This window comes from Myotis yumanensis, unplaced genomic scaffold (genome assembly GCF_028538775.1).
Source record: "Myotis yumanensis isolate MYYU_CA2020_CCGP unplaced genomic scaffold, mMyoYum1.0.hap1 SCAF_16, whole genome shotgun sequence".
NCBI lineage: Eukaryota > Metazoa > Chordata > Mammalia > Chiroptera > Vespertilionidae > Myotis > Myotis yumanensis.
The window spans coordinates 12,395,967-12,410,650 of record NW_027223767.1 but is presented as its reverse complement, the minus strand read 5'-3'; the positions used below and the strand labels follow the sequence as shown (position 1 = coordinate 12,410,650).

At 46.9% G+C, this 14,684-nt stretch overlaps 3 protein-coding genes across 11 annotated transcripts in view; 2 read left to right on the top strand and 1 right to left on the bottom strand.

Moving 5' to 3' along the window:
* Positions 1–116: 116 nt before the first annotated feature.
* On the top strand, positions 117–835 carry TMEM88 (transmembrane protein 88). Its single transcript, XM_070393579.1, has 2 exons — positions 117–369; positions 474–835. Exons 1-2 carry the CDS (start codon positions 160–162, stop codon positions 741–743), a joined length of 480 nt encoding a protein of 159 aa, XP_070249680.1. The 5' UTR covers positions 117–159; the 3' UTR covers positions 744–835.
* A 901-nt stretch (positions 836–1,736) lies between these two features.
* Positions 1,737–14,684, bottom strand: part of NAA38 (N-alpha-acetyltransferase 38, NatC auxiliary subunit) — a 25,555-nt gene continuing 12,607 nt past the window's right edge. For 3 of the 7 annotated variants that reach the window (XM_070395082.1, XM_070395086.1, XM_070395085.1), the window contains exons 3-6: positions 3,262–3,402; positions 2,440–2,780; positions 2,065–2,248; positions 1,737–1,895 (exon numbers count right to left, since the gene is read on the bottom strand). In XM_070395082.1, the coding sequence (XP_070251183.1) occupies positions 1,783–1,895; positions 2,065–2,248; positions 2,440–2,520 (378 nt within the window). In that variant the 5' untranslated portion in view covers positions 2,521–2,780; positions 3,262–3,402 and the 3' untranslated portion in view covers positions 1,737–1,782. Of the gene's footprint in view, positions 1,896–2,064; positions 2,249–2,439; positions 2,968–3,261; positions 3,446–14,684 lie in introns of those variants that run through there. The other 4 variants (XM_070395083.1, XM_070395088.1, XM_070395087.1 and 1 more) reach the window with 4 other exon arrangements.
* Positions 2,448–6,967, top strand: CYB5D1 (cytochrome b5 domain containing 1). 3 transcript variants are annotated; one of them, XM_070395080.1, is made up of 4 exons: positions 2,451–3,307; positions 3,395–3,471; positions 3,633–3,851; positions 4,427–6,967. In XM_070395080.1, exons 1-4 carry the CDS (start codon positions 3,148–3,150, stop codon positions 4,655–4,657), a joined length of 687 nt encoding a protein of 228 aa, XP_070251181.1. In that variant the 5' UTR covers positions 2,451–3,147; the 3' UTR covers positions 4,658–6,967. The 3 variants fall into 3 exon arrangements, with proteins under 3 accessions (XP_070251180.1, XP_070251182.1, XP_070251181.1); XM_070395079.1 differs by having other exon boundaries at positions 2,448–3,471; XM_070395081.1 differs by lacking the exon at positions 3,633–3,851 and having other exon boundaries at positions 2,448–3,471.

Here is a 14,684-nt window from a genome sequence, read left to right as displayed (position 1 = left end):
GCGCCTGTGGAATGTCCAGAGCTCTGGTCTGGGGGGGTGCCTACTCCTGGAGCCGCATTCCAGGATAAGGGGGGCGGGGTGGGGAGAGGCCGGGCCGGGGGAGGGGCAGGAAAGAGGGCTATAAGGGCCGCTGCCAGGCGGGCTGGAGCCAGGCAGGCCATGGCGGATGTCCTCGGGCTGCAGAGACCGGTTCCCAACGGCGGCCCGGAGCCCCGGGACCCGCTGGACTGCTGGGCCTGTGCTGTGCTGGTCACCGCCCAGAATCTGCTGGTGGCCGCCTTCAATCTCCTCTTGCTGGCGCTGGTGCTGGGGACCATCCTGCTGCCTGCTGTCACCATGCTAAGCTTTGGCTTCCTCTGCCACTCCCAGGTGAGCGGGCGCCCCAGGGTGTGCGTGTGAGGACGGGTGCGGGGTTTATGGGCCACAACTTCTCGCCTGGGCTGTTCGGCTTGGGCCTGACACCTCGTCTACAGTTTCTGCGCTCCCAGGCACCCCCTTGCACCGCGCACCTGCGGGACCCAGGCTTCACGGCCCTGCTGGTCACCGGATTCCTGCTACTCGTGCCGCTGCTCGTCCTTGCTCTGGCCAGCTACCGCCGCCTCTGCCTGCGCCTCCATCTGGCCGACTGCCTCGTGCCCTACAGCCGAGCCCTTTATCGGCGCCGGCGCTCCCCGCAGCTGCGGCAAATCCGGGCCTCACCAGGGTCCCAGGCCGTTCCCACGTCAGGAAAGGTATGGGTTTGAGGACCCTCGAGTCAAGAACAACCCCAACGAATGCCCTCCTTTTCAATCCGCCCAAGGACTTGAAGCCTGGGGGTCTTCCGACCTACCCTGCCCCATCCCTGCCTAAGCCAGTCCTAGCATCCCCTTGGCAAACTGCAGCATCTGTGGACCCAATGTTGGTGAAAATTCGCCATTCCAGAAAACCCTTTCTTTTTACTACCCATGTCTGAATCCTGAGTATCTGGGCTGGTCCCTGCACACACACTCCCCCCCACCCCCCCATCTTGTGAATAGACAACTGAACCTCACTGGTGCCTCCTTTTCCGGCAGCTCCGCTAGTATTTACGGGCTGATGGGTGAGGTTGGAGGGGAAGGAGTGACCACACGTTAATAAAGAATTAATGAACTGAATGTGCTGCTTGGATCCTGTGAACAGAGGGGCGGTACAAATACTATCACTACTGCTATGTGCCCAGGAGAAGGAAACAACATGGGAGGGGGGTGTGGCTCAAGTGTGCAGACGGGAGCATCCTCCAGCCTCTTGGCCTTCCCTTATCGCATTAGCCTGTTCTTCCTGACCAGACCCAAGCTCTGTCCCTGACCCCAAAGTCACCTCCCCATCAATAGAGTGGAGAGGGCCTGGACTTTGTCGCTTGCCCTGCTCCCCTTGGGGACCCGAGCCCGTTCTCTGACCCCAGCTTAGAGGAACTCGGTGTTGCCAGGCCGGGAAGGGAAACAATGGACCTTCCGGAGCAGGATGACACCCCCTCCCGCCACAATTCTGGAGCAGCAGCGTGGGAGGGAAGATGGAGGGGTCCACCCTGGGACCTGTTGGTCCGAAGCTCAGCCTGTCCCCCATCCCCGCCCGCGAACCTGAGGGGACCTGTGGCACTCCTGGAAGTCTAGGTGGTGGAAGGAGGGCTGACAGTGCTTCTGACTTCAGATAAACCTCCCTTCTAGGGGTGGGAAGTGCGATCTCTGTCCAGGCATCCCAGCTACACACACACAGGCCACTTGGGTTACAAGTTTAATGAAGTCTAAAAGGCATGCGCGATCATGGTTAGAGATAGGGAGGCCCCGCCAGGCTCTCTCTTTGCACCTCAATAGAAACGATGTGGTGTCCGGGTACCATGGCCAAGCCCAACACACGGGGTTCCCCAGCAGAGAAGGAATCTGGAAAGAAGGGTCAAAACATCAGGGAGGCCAGCCAGCGTCGGTCCCGCCCCTTTTGAGCCACGACTTCTAGCCTCCCAAAATAAGGGGTGCAGCCAGGCACTAAAGGGGAAATGCCTTGAGTGAGGCTCCACCGCATTCCCAGGCGGTGCATTCCCCGAGCACTGACCCGACGGCTTGAGGAACTCCTGCGCCGAGCCTAGGATAACATTGCAGTCGCGGTCGGTGCAGAGGAAGCAGCCGACCAGCGTCCGTCCATCTGTCATGCGAATGCGCATAGTCTTGTTGAGCAGCGCCTGCAGCTGCTGCCGGGCGCGCGCAGCCGGCGAGTCCTCGCGCTCCCCGTCTGAGTCCTGCGCGGGGCAGTACACGCGCTCAGACCGCGCCGCCGAGGCTGCTGCCCGCCCACGGAACCACAGCTCCCGACAGCCCGCGGGGCGCTCACACGAATCCTAGAGGCTGCCGGGAGCTGCAGTCCCCCCACCATCCCCCCCATCTTGCTCCCCGACTGCCCCTCAATCTCGGAACCCAAGCCCGCGCTAACCCCAGCGCTGGAGCTGCTTTGACGCCGGCTGCAACAGCCATTCTCCTCTCGTAGTAGCATGGTCGGCCCAGCTCCCGCCATTTCTTCCGGGGCCGCCTCCAGGCCCTTCAACTCCCTAAGAACCTTTCGGGTCCGGTGGTCTGAGATCTCGCGAGCTCTCCCGGCAGCTTTTCTTTCGCGAGATCACCTCTCCTCTTCCTCCTCTTCTCTTCGGCAACTGCAGAGATCTCGCGAGCTTCTACTTTCCGGCGCTGTGGCTCACTGAGTTCTATTATGCCGGATGTATTAAGATATCGCGAGAAACTTTACCTCTAATTTTTTTTACATATTCTTTAAGAACCCTGGAATTTAGCAAGAATATATTTTTTCAGAATCGCACAACTCTCCCTTGTTTTTCTGCCTCGCGAGAAAAGTCTGTCCTAAATATCCCCTGTAGCCCAGGCCACTCTGAATTCTCCCCGGAGCTCCTGAGGACGTAACTCAATTATTTGAAAGCGGGAAGCAAACTACGTTTCCCATGGATCGACGCCACTCTTCGCCCACCCAGCGTTTGACCTCTAGACGGTGGCTGAAAAGGGACAATGGTTTCCATGTCAGCGGGTAAACGCTCTGGTCTTAGCTCCAGGATGAGGGAGGATGTAGCAATGAGCGTGTGCTGAGGGGCGAGGAAGAAACTTAAAGGAGCCGGCGACCAATAGAGCAAGAGCCATGCCGCGCCGGGGCCTAGTTGCCGGGCCAGACTTTGAGACTTTCCGGCGTCGGTATTTCACGCCGGTTGAGGTGGCCCAACATAACCAACCGGACGACCTCTGGGTGTCTTACCTGGGATCCGTATACGACCTAACGCCGTTGGCACAAAAACACAAAGGTAAGGGCCACTCTCGGTCCGCTGCGGGGTGTTTGTGGGTGTCTGGTTCTCGGGCGGCTAGCATTGACGGCGGCTGTGCCTTCCCAGGAGACCTGCTGCTGAAACCCATCGTGGAAGTTGCGGGTCAGGACATCAGCCACTGGTTTGACCCAAAGACCAAAGATGTGAGTTCTGCCTGGTATTGGGTGTGTGTGTGTGTGTGTGTGTGTGTGTGTGTGTGGCGGGGGGAAGCACTGGAAAGTGAGGATGGGGAGGAAAAAGAGGGGCTAGCCAAAGCCCGAGATAGTGACTGCTCCCACCTCCCTCCCCCAAACCTGCTTTGAAGATCCGAATGTACATAGATCCGCTGACTGGTGCCCAGAGATACCGCACCCCCCGGGGCCGCTTTCTGCATGTCCCACCTCAGCTGCCTCGTTCCGACTGGGCCAATGATTTCGGGAAGCCCTGGTGGCAGGGGACGCGCTATGAAGTGGGTCGGCTGTCCGCCCAGACCCGGAACATCCGAATCATTAACACACTCACGTCGCAGGAGCACACACTGGAGGTGAGAACTGATGCCTGGGGGCAGGTTAGAGGGAACTGGGAACCCCAGCAAATCTCCAGGCAGATCTTCAGGCCATCAACTCTCCCAAACCGGTGAGAGCTTTATTTTCACCCCCTTTTAGGTACAAGCCAGGAAAGCAGACCACCGGTCCCCAGTGGCTGAGTCACAGGGTGTAATAGACCCCTTTAGAAGTTCAGGGCAGCAATTTATGTATCTTAGTGCTGGTGGTCCATGGAAACCTTACATGCTGTGTTTTGGACAGCAAATGCAATTGGACTCTTAATAGTCTATTGTGGGGATGAAGTTACGGGGCAGTGACATGACTTTGACCTTTAGGGCCATTTATTAGAAGTGGCTGCCACACAGACAGATAGGTCGTTAGTGCCACTCATTGCATGCTGGAGCTCCAACTTCATTTCTGGGGCTGTGGAGTGTCTGAAGCTATCTGCCAAGGGAGGCACTCTGATCCCAGCTCATTTTTTGGGCTCTTGGCCTTTGTTTGGAGTGTGTGTGTGTGTGTGTGTATGTGTGTTCCACCCAGAATTCTAGGAGTGGGGTGCTTTTGTGTTCTCCAGGTGGGGGCCCTAGAATCAATGTGGGAAATCCTACACCGCTATCTCCCCTATAATGCACATGCTGCCAGCTACACATGGAAATATGAAGGGAAGAACCTGAACATGGAATATACCCTGGAAGAGAATGGGATCCGGGATGAGGAGGAAGAATTTGATTATCTCAATATGGACGGTACACTCCACACACCTGCAATACTGCTCTACTTCAACGATGACCTCACAGAGCTATAGGAAAGGAGATATGTGCTTATGCAGACTCAAGACATATTTTGAATTTGGCTGTTTCTGTGCCCTGTAGGAAAAGAGATGGGGTTGGGGTGGGGGAGTGCCTGGACCGAGACCTCCATTCTACTCTGGGAATTGACCTGTGGTTCCCATCCCCTTATGAAAGATAAAGGCCCTATTTCACAGGTCCATTATAATTTACTCTGAGAAAATTAGGGAGAATGTTAGAAGTTAATTTTTTAAAATGATACAAGAAGACAAAATATCTTGGACTAAGGAGATGTAGAAGGGGACAGAGTTCAGGTAGAACTTTTTTAAAAATATATTTTTATTGATTTCAAAGAAGAAGGGAGAGGGAGAGAGAAACATCCATGATGAGAGAGAATCATGGATCGGCTGCCTCCTGCAAGTCCCCCACTGGGGATCAAGCCCACAACTTGAGCATGTGCCCTTGACAGGAATCGAACCTGGGACCTTTCAGTTCGCAGGCCAATGCTCTATCCACTGAGCCAAACAGGCTAGGGCTCAGGTAGAACTTTTTGATAATAAGAGAAAGAGAAATCCTATACAAGGATGAGGGATGGAATGACTTTTTTTTGGCAATGATGGAAATGGGATGGCTGCAGGAAGATGGAATAGGAAATATCTATCATTGGCCACACAAAACTGGCTAATCTCCCTTCTGAATAGTATTTGCCAGCTGAAACCCAAGGGGAAGAAAGGAAGTGAATGGTTACCAGGGAATTCATTCAGTTTAGATATTATATTATGTGCTTTATACACTGTTTAGTATAACTACACATTACCACTATTTTACAGATAAGTCTTTTGTAGTTTAGCAAGATTTAATAGAACTAAGGCAGACTAGTTAGTAATCAGGAGGTAAACCCAAGTCTGCTCAAAGTCCATGTTCTTTTCATTGTAAAGGGAATATCTCAATGTCCTAGGCTCATTACGCAATGGGAACCTGTAGGCTTATTGTGCAGTCAGCTGTTTTTTTCTGCAGCTATTAGCAGAGGTATGCAGAGACATAGGAGGCAGCGAGGTTAAGTGTCAGCTGAGCAATAGCTATTGAGACTACTTCTTGGTTAATCCCATAGCACAATTTTTCTTCTGACGTTTTCAAGGCAAAGAGGTGGGTATATACTGGTTCCAGGAAAAACTAGAGTTGGACCTTTGGAGTGGGACACTTTAGATGGTGGAGCAAAAGGGCGGCAAATAGCACAGTATGGGCCTGCACCTCTTAGGGAATGTGAGGATGCAGGGTTGACTTTGCAAGATATTGTTTCTACAATAAGGGGCTTGACAGGGTAATGTAAAGAGAGGAGCTAATTAAGTCAAAATTCCCGAGGACCAAAAGAGAACTGGATTTGGTCCCATTTAATGTAAGCAGGGAAGGAGAATGAGAATAACAGGTGAATTTCCTGATGGTAACAGGCAAACAAGAAGCAGAGAGGGGATAGTGCATCTTCCTGACATGGGCCCAGAGCAGACAAAGGTGGCCCCTGCGAGACATTGGGTGGGCTGCATAGGAGTTGTGTTTTTTAAAATATGTTTTTATTGATTTTAGAGAGGAGAGGGAGAGAAACATCAGTGATGAGAACCATTGATTGGCTGCCTCCTGCATGCCCCCTCCTGGGGATTGAACCCTCAACCTGGGTATGTGCCCTTGACTAGAATCGAACCCAGGACCATTCAGTCCGCAGGCTGACACTCTATCCACTGAGCCAAACCAGCTAGGGCCATAGGAGTTTTTTGAAGGGCCAACTATGAAAGGCATGGACAAAGGTAGAGACATCTGTTTTGGCTTCAGCAGTACCTGAACACAAGTGAGGATTGAGGGATTCTTTTAGTCTCATGTATTGCTAGAGTCCATGAATTACCAGAACCATTTTGATGTTTAATCAACTCTACAGTTGTTTTGTGTGCATCATGTTTGCCCAGTTAAATCCTAAACTATTTGAGAACCAAAGCTATGTTGTTGTTGTAGGCCTATGCATCCTCAGGACCTATGCCTATGGGATCTGTCCCTCTTCCAGAGTCTCCTACTTCAATACCTGTTGCCAGAAACACATCCCTCTCCTCACACAACCAGTCACTCTCCAAGTAGACTATAACTCCTAAATATCTCTGGAATCCATCTTCCTTTTTCCAAGCTATCATCACCTCTGGGTTAAAATTATGGATGTAATTGGCTGGCTGGCTAGCTGGCTGCTAGACTATATCATTAGAGCATTAATCGTGTCCAACTTATTTCTTGCTGTATTCCAAGTGTTAGGCACACAGTTGCTGCTCAATAAATTTTGATTGAATGAACTCAAATGTTAAGTGAATTCATTTGTTTATAATAACCAGTGAATGGGATGTTGCATCCTAGGAGGCAAGGTGGGGCCAAGAAATAGGATGTCTGGGTCCTGTGCTACAGTCTCTATCCACAGGTTTCTCTTTCCTTGCTCTCCATAGATCTAACACCAAAAATTATTCCATGAGGTTCTTCCTCTCACCAGCTTTTTGGAGTAATCTGTCATTTCCCATATGGCCACTAGGTGGCTGTAACTGCCTACAAAGTCAGGGAGGGGACTGGAGGAGGGAAAACACTTTCAAATTCTAGAGGTTAGGATTAAAGAGGGCCCTTTTGAAATTTATAGGTGGGAGGGAAGGATCTGAAAAAAAGGAAAAACTACCAGGCCATTATTCAATTAGCATTAGGTTTATTCCTTTTTTCCTGCAAGCACATACCAGGAAAGGAATGTACAGTAGTTTGAGAAATAAAATTCAGCCCTGACCTGTGTTCTCAGTGGTTAGAGCCTCGCACTGGAGAGGTGCAGATTCCATTCTTGGTCAAGGGCATATACCTGGTTGCAGATTTGATCCGTTGGTCAGGACATGCAGAAAGCAACCAACAGACGTTTCTCTCCCCTGACCCCTCCTCCCCCTTCCACTCTTTCTAAAGGTCAGTGGAAAAAATATCCTGGTGTGAGAATGAACAAAACAAAAAAATTTTAATTAATGTTTAAAAAAACCATGGGATAAGTAGAGGATCTGATTACAGGTGTGGTTATGCATGGGGTGAGGCATGGAGCTATGGAAGGAATAAAGACCACAGATTTTTAAGGTAATAGAGTGCATTTGTTTATTAATATTTACTGTTTTGGGTGGGGGGCTATAAAGCTTTCCACTAGGCACTACTATGTTCCCTAAATGTCCAAGACTGGATGTTTGTATGAAGAGTATGTAAATAATGCCTTGGCCTAAAACTTATAAAGTAAACAGAACATTGAGTATAATAGGGTCTCTTTTGTTCTGGAGGGAAGTGGGGTGGCAGAATATTGAAAGCTGCCTTTCCACAGTAAATCATAGCAGCTTCAAAGGACTCAATTGGCAAATATTCAAATATTTCCCACAAGTCTCGGCCCTATATACATACATCACTAGGGGTAATAAAAAGGGTTTTTTTTGTTTGTTTTTTAATGTTCCTTGCAGGAAGCTTGCCTGCTCAATGGGATAAAACACACACAAAAGAGAAATGAAAATTGTACCTCATAAAGGACCAAATTATGTTATTGAAAAAGTTTCCACCCTCATGGCGAATCACAGGTGGATTCTTAACCTGGACCTGCAGAAATGGTTTCTAAATATTGTGTGTATGTGTACAGATGTGTATTATTTTGAAGAAAGGTGCTATAATTTCCATCAGTCTCTCAAACTGGACCAACCTCCTGCCCCTGAATAACGCGCGCGCGCGCACACACACACACACACACACACACACACAAATATTTTAAAGATACCCTCCCCGTCCCTCCCTTCAGCCCTAGCTGGTTTGACTCAGTAGATAGAGTGTCGGCCCACGGACTGAAGGGTCCCAGGTTCGATTCCAGTCAAGAGCACATACCTCGAAATGAGTCCCGGTTAGGGCACAAGTGGATGTGTCTCTTTCACATTGATGTTTCTCTCTCTCTGTCTCTCCCCTTCCTTCTACTCTCCCTAAAACTCAATGGAAAAATATCCTCAGAAAAATATCCGTGGGTAAGGATTAACAAAAAATAGACCTTCAAAAGTAAAATATGAAAGGTGACAATATAGTGTCATCCTAGGATTCCTGGCACTTGTCTCAATAGTCTACCTCAACCTGTTATATCTGTGTTCCCATGGCAGCAATTCCTAAAGATTTACTCTTTTGGGCATAGTTTATGATTAGTCTGAAACATTTTACTACTGTCTCATTTTCTGGTCTGGATGTACCTTGGAGCTGAGTGAGGGGATCATTTGTGCTTAGGACCACAACACCCAGCCATGACATCAGGATCAGGTTAATGCACCCAGCACCCACAGCTGAGTTTAAGTAAACCACACAGATGTTTCATGTTGGGAGAACAGCCACTTTATGATGGACCAGCAGGAGCATATGGAGATTTAGTTGTAGAGAAAGCAGATAATTTGAAATCTGAATAATCTGGAAGTAAAAGATTAGGAGGAATTCAAAATACAAATAGATAATGCAGTCCAAGTACTGAGTATTCTAGGCACATGGGAAACACACACACACACACACACACACACACACAAAAGCTGGGGAATGGGAATAAGTGAAGTCAGACCACTGCAGTGGGGTCAGAGGTAAAGAAGATTGAGATGAGGAACAAGATAGCAGAGAGACTGCTAGAATTAAATCTCTTACTGGGAGCAGCTCAGCTCCTGCCCTTTGGGAGCTTAATGTTTAGTGGGAACTTGGGCATCCAGCTTCAGTCATCTGATGCCATATAATGCCTGGCCAAGAGTACAAGAAATACATGTCGGTTTCAGGAATGAATGGCACACGTTACCCCCACTATTTAAAATGACTGAACTCAGGAGCCAAATAGATTCAGATAATGGGGTATCCCTTGCTTTTTGCCCACTTTCACTATTTGGAGGAGCTGAAGAGACCTGAGTGATATCATTTGTGCTGGTAAATTCTTCTAATCCTTCTATAGAATACAGTGGGGCCTTGACTTACGAATTTAATTCGATCGAGACCGAGCTCGTTAAGGAGCTCGTTAACTCAAATTACTCTATCAACTCAATGCAAAAAATCAGCGGAGAGACAGCTGGTATCTCAAAAAACTCGTTAGTCGGGACACTCGTAAGTCAAGGCCCCACTGTAGTAAGGAAGATGAAATATTCCCTTGCCCTTAATAAACAGCCTAGAGGGTTGCTATTACTCCACCATAGTTGAGAATGTATTTGGTTGAAAGTAACAGAAGGCTGACTGCTGGGGCTTAACTATGAGGGGTTAATTTTCCTCACATAGAATGTTTGTGGTATAGTGACTCCACTAGATAATTCATTAACATCTCAGGTAGCTTCTGTTTTTGTTCTCATGTTTATGGTCTTTGGGGCTGTTCTCCTTCTAGCCTGGATTTTGGGCAGGAAGGAGGAAAAGAAGAAGGAAGAAAGGGCAATGCCTATATTAAGCAAAAAATTTCCCAGGCATCCTTAGCAGACTTTTGACTATGTCTCATTGATAAGAAATACATTACACAGTAACCCCTATCTGCAATGGAATCTGGGACAGGATTTTATATTGACATCCACAACAAAAGCAGGGTCCACTACTGTGGAAGGAGAGAATGGATACTGGGTAGGAACTAGTGATGTCTTCCACAAGAAGTGTGAACATGCTATTCATCCATTCATTAACAAAAAAGTTATTAAGCACTTTGTCCCAGGCACCGTTCCACATACTGGAAATACAGCAGTGAAAGTGACAAGTAAGTCTCCTGCTTTATGGGGACTTATACTCTGGTGGGGAAACAATAAACAAGTAGACATTTCAGACAGTACTGAATGCTGTATACTATATTTGTATATGTATGTATATACATACATATGTAAACACACACACACACTCACACACAAATACCAAAAGTACTATAAAGACAAAAACTAGAATCACATGAGAAGAATGGTGGAACGATCAAGGCTTGTCTGAGATGATCACAAAGATTGCTCTGTATTACCTATAAATCTGCATTTACCTGCATTATCACTTAATCCTCACAACAAACTTAAGTCCTATTTTATTTACATTGAAAAAAGGAGGAAATTGAAGCACAGAGAGGTTAAGTGATTTGCCAGAGGTCATACAATTAGTAAGTAGCAGAGGTAGGCTTTGAACCAGATAGTCATAGGCCACCCACAATTACTGAGTTGCACCACCTCCCTGCATGATAAACATAGGATGCTGTTCCAGTTACCTATCCCTGCTTAAGAAAACCATCTCAAGACTTAATGGCTTAAAACAACCATCATTTATTTCGCTAATGAACCTGTAATTCGGGCAGGGTTTAGTGGGATAGCTCATTTCCACTCCAAAAGGTGTCAATTGGGTGGATTGCTGGAAGCTGGAGGATTCACTTTCAAAATGGCTCACATGGCTGGCAAGTTGATGTTGGCTATGGGTTCTTTTCCATGTAGGCCTCTATGTGAGGCAGGATGGGCTCCCTCATATCATGGGGGCTGGGTTCTAAGAGCAAGTATCCCAAGCGAACCAAGAGGAAGCTGAATCACCTTGTATCACCTTGCCTCAAATCCAAGGGAAGGGAACCAGACCTCACTTCTCAGTGGGAAGAGTGTCAAAATTATTTTGTAATAAGAGCATTTTGGATGTTGAATATTATGATGGTCATTTTTGGAAAATATAATCAACCAGATGCATTGGAGGCAAAAGGAGGGATAACCAAATAGTCTTGGGTGTGGGTGGAGAAGTGGTCTTTGAAGGGTTGTATGTGGGAGGTGGGGAGTCCATAGTTGAGTAGAGCCCTTTTTGAAAACCTAAGTTGGAATCCTGACCCCACCTCCCATTTATTCAATTCATTAATATAATACTGAGCATCTAGTGTCATGTAGTGCTGGACTCTGTGAATACACTAATTAATAAGACAATTTCTGCCCCCAGAAGCTTATAGTTTAGTGGGACATTCAGGGAAATTTGTGAGCCTCTTGTCATCTTGCTTTCACTTGTACACAACAGCCCAGAAAAGCTGAAAAGTTCTCCTCTTTGAAGTCTGCCAAGACTTCCTATTCCTCTTAAGAGGATGTAGGGACACCCTTACTGTCATCCACAAGGTGATGATTTGGCTCCTCCATGCTCTTCTGTCTTCCACAATGGCCTTTACGTTCCTGGAATCGCCCAAAGCACCTTTCTGCCAGGGCTTTCTCATATGCTGTTCCTCTACATGGAACAACATTCCAGTCTCCACTCATCATTTGGCCAACTCCTGCTGCTTAAAGTCTTTGCTTAAATGGTACTTTCTCTGAGAAGTCTTTCCTGATCCCTTCAATTATAACAAATCTTTTATCACACCCTCTCAGGCTGCCCTAAAACATCGTAAGTTACAATTCAAATATTTAGCTTTTTGCTTTTGCTTTTGTATTTTTTCTTTTAAAAAATACATATTTCTTATTGAATTCAGAGAGGAAGGTAGAGGGAGAGAATCGTGGATCAGCTACCTCCTCCACACCCCACACTGGGGATCCAGCCCGACCAGAATTGAATCATGACCTCCTGATTCATAGGTCGACGCTCAACCATGGAGCCACACTAGCTGGGCTTTCCCTTTATTTTATTATTTTTTTCCATCGCCATTTATCCCCCATATACCCACTTCCACCTCCACCCACTCCCCTACCTCCCCCACCACAGTCACCACACTGTTGTTCGTGTCCATGAATTCTTTTTTTCTCAATCAAATATTTAGTTTATTGTTTAATGTCCATCTTCCTTCCTTCTGAGACTAAAGTTCTAGGAGGGCAGGGACCACATCCCTAGCCCAGTGCCCAGCCCAGAGCAATTAATCAATATTAGCCGAAACCGGTTTGGCTCAGTGGAGAGAGCGTCGGCCTGCGGACTGAAAGGTCCCGGGTTCGATTCCGGTCAACGGCATGTACCTGGGTTGCGGGCACATCCCCAGTGGGAGATGTGCAGGAGACAGCTGATCGATGTTTCTCTCTCATCGATGTTTCTAATTCTCTATCCCTCTCCCTTCCTCTCTATAAAAAATCAATAAAATATATTTTTAAAAAATTAATCAATATTAATAAAATTAACAAATATAATGTGGTGAATGCTACAAAAGGGCTAAGTATGAAATGTCTCAAGAACACCCAAACCCAGTCTGGGGAGATCAGGGAAGGCTTTTTATCAAAGCATCATCTCAAACTGAGACCTGAAGGACAAGGATGAGGTAGCCAAGTAAAGAGGAAGAAGAGGGTAAAGAGAAAGAATAAATGGCATACAAGCACAGTTTAGAGGTGAGACAGTTTGTGGAGAGCTCAGAAGCAGAAATGCAAAGAGGAGTAAAGCTAAGAGGAGATGGGAGGTCCTGGAAGGATGGACAAGGAGAGACATTAAGGTCAGACCAGGTCATGGGAGGCTTTGTAAACCAGGTTGTTTTTGTGTGTTTTTTAAAAAGATATAATCCACATACTATAAAATTCACCATTTTACAGTATATTCAGAGTCAAGGATTTTATACAGAATGGCATGATTTTTAAAGTGACTTGACTATATGTCAAGAGAATGGATTGGAGGGAAGAAAAAGTGAGGGGAAGAATGTGGAGACAGAGTCTAATTGCTAGTGCAGCAGTCCAGGAAAGCAATGAAGGTAGCTGGAACTAAGTTAGTGGCAGTGGGGATCAGAGAATATGACCTGAAGTTAAGAAAGAATTGTACAACTCAGTAATTTACTGGAGGGAGTCTGGGACATAAAGAGCAGTCAAAGATGACACCCAAGTTTCTGGACAGCATGACTGAGATGGTAAGTCCACTGATGGAGAAAGGGAATGCTAGAAGAGGAATCTGATTGGAGAGGAAGATGATCTATTTTTAGTTAGCTGTATGAAGTAACTTTGGGCATGCAAATACAGATGTCTAGATCTTACTGGATATATGACACTAGATCCTGAAGAGAGCTCTGGGCTAGAGTTATAGGTATGTGAATCATCAGCAGAATAACTAATGCTAAAGTCAAAGATAAGATCACCTCAAGAATGAAATGTGATCTGAGTACAGGGCCTGGGAGGAACAAGATCTAAAGAAGGGGAGAAGGAGACTCCGAAGGAAAAGCCAGTGCGGTGAGAGAGACCCAGGAACATGGTGCCATGGAAGCAAGGGAGAGGATACTTGAGAGGACGGAGTGGTAAACAGTGTGAAAACTTACATAGAGGTCAAATAAGATAAGGACTTGAGTTTCCATAATTTAGCAAACAGCAAAATGGTGGTGTATTAGAGTTGTAGTTGGATGAGATATGAATGGGATATCCACTGAAGAAATCCAACTGCAGAAGGGAGGAGTGTTCTGGCTTTGAACCATGCACAGAATCCTTTCCTTCCTTTAGTTTCCATTTAACCATAAAATATAGGTAACAGAAGTACAGCGTCACTAAGGACAATAGGCATAAACCGGGATATAATCACTTAAAAAGAAGCAACCTCCAGTGTTGTTAAGATTAAAATAAAATACGGGGAAATGCCCAGCAGTGTAAATGGTCCTTGGAACAGGCACAGGAAAATGTTAGTTTTCTTTCGCTCTCCGTGCGCTAGCCCCTCTCTATTTAGTAAGGAATGCTTTCCTTGGGATATCCCGAGATTTGGCATTATTAGGCATCCAGGTAACATTTGCCTTGATTAGAAAATCAGTAGGCCATATCTGTGACTAACATTTGGTTTTCTGATCTAACAATAGTGTTTGTGCCCCGGCTGGCATGGCTCGGTGGTTAAGCTTCAACCTATAAACCAGGAGGTCAAGGTTCGATTCCGGGTCAGGGCACATGCCCCAGTTGCAGGCTCGATCCCCAGTAGGGGGCGTGCAGGAGGCAGCTGAACAATGATTCTCTCTCATCATTGATGTTTCTCTCTCTCTCCATCTCCCTTCCTCTCTGAAATCAATAAAAATATTATTTTTAAAAAGTGTTTGTGCCTCCATTAGGAAAATTATTTGCATTTAGTAAAATGTGAGTTGTTTCATATCATGCTGGAGTTTTGTTTATT

Bases quoted from the DNA above. Each gene is read 5' to 3' on its own strand.
- TMEM88 (XM_070393579.1), top strand. From the start codon at position 160: ATGGCGGATGTCCTCGGGCTGCAGAGACCGGTTCCCAACGGCGGCCCG. The intron at 370-473 runs GTGAGCGGGCGC...CCTCGTCTACAG, and splicing joins GCTTCCTCTGCCACTCCCAG to TTTCTGCGCTCCCAGGCACC.
- CYB5D1 (XM_070395079.1), top strand. From the start codon at position 3,148: ATGCCGCGCCGGGGCCTAGTTGCCGGGCCAGACTTTGAGACTTTCCGG. The intron at 3,472-3,632 runs GTGAGTTCTGCC...CCTGCTTTGAAG, and splicing joins TTGACCCAAAGACCAAAGAT to ATCCGAATGTACATAGATCC. The intron at 3,852-4,426 runs GTGAGAACTGAT...TGTGTTCTCCAG, and splicing joins CGCAGGAGCACACACTGGAG to GTGGGGGCCCTAGAATCAAT.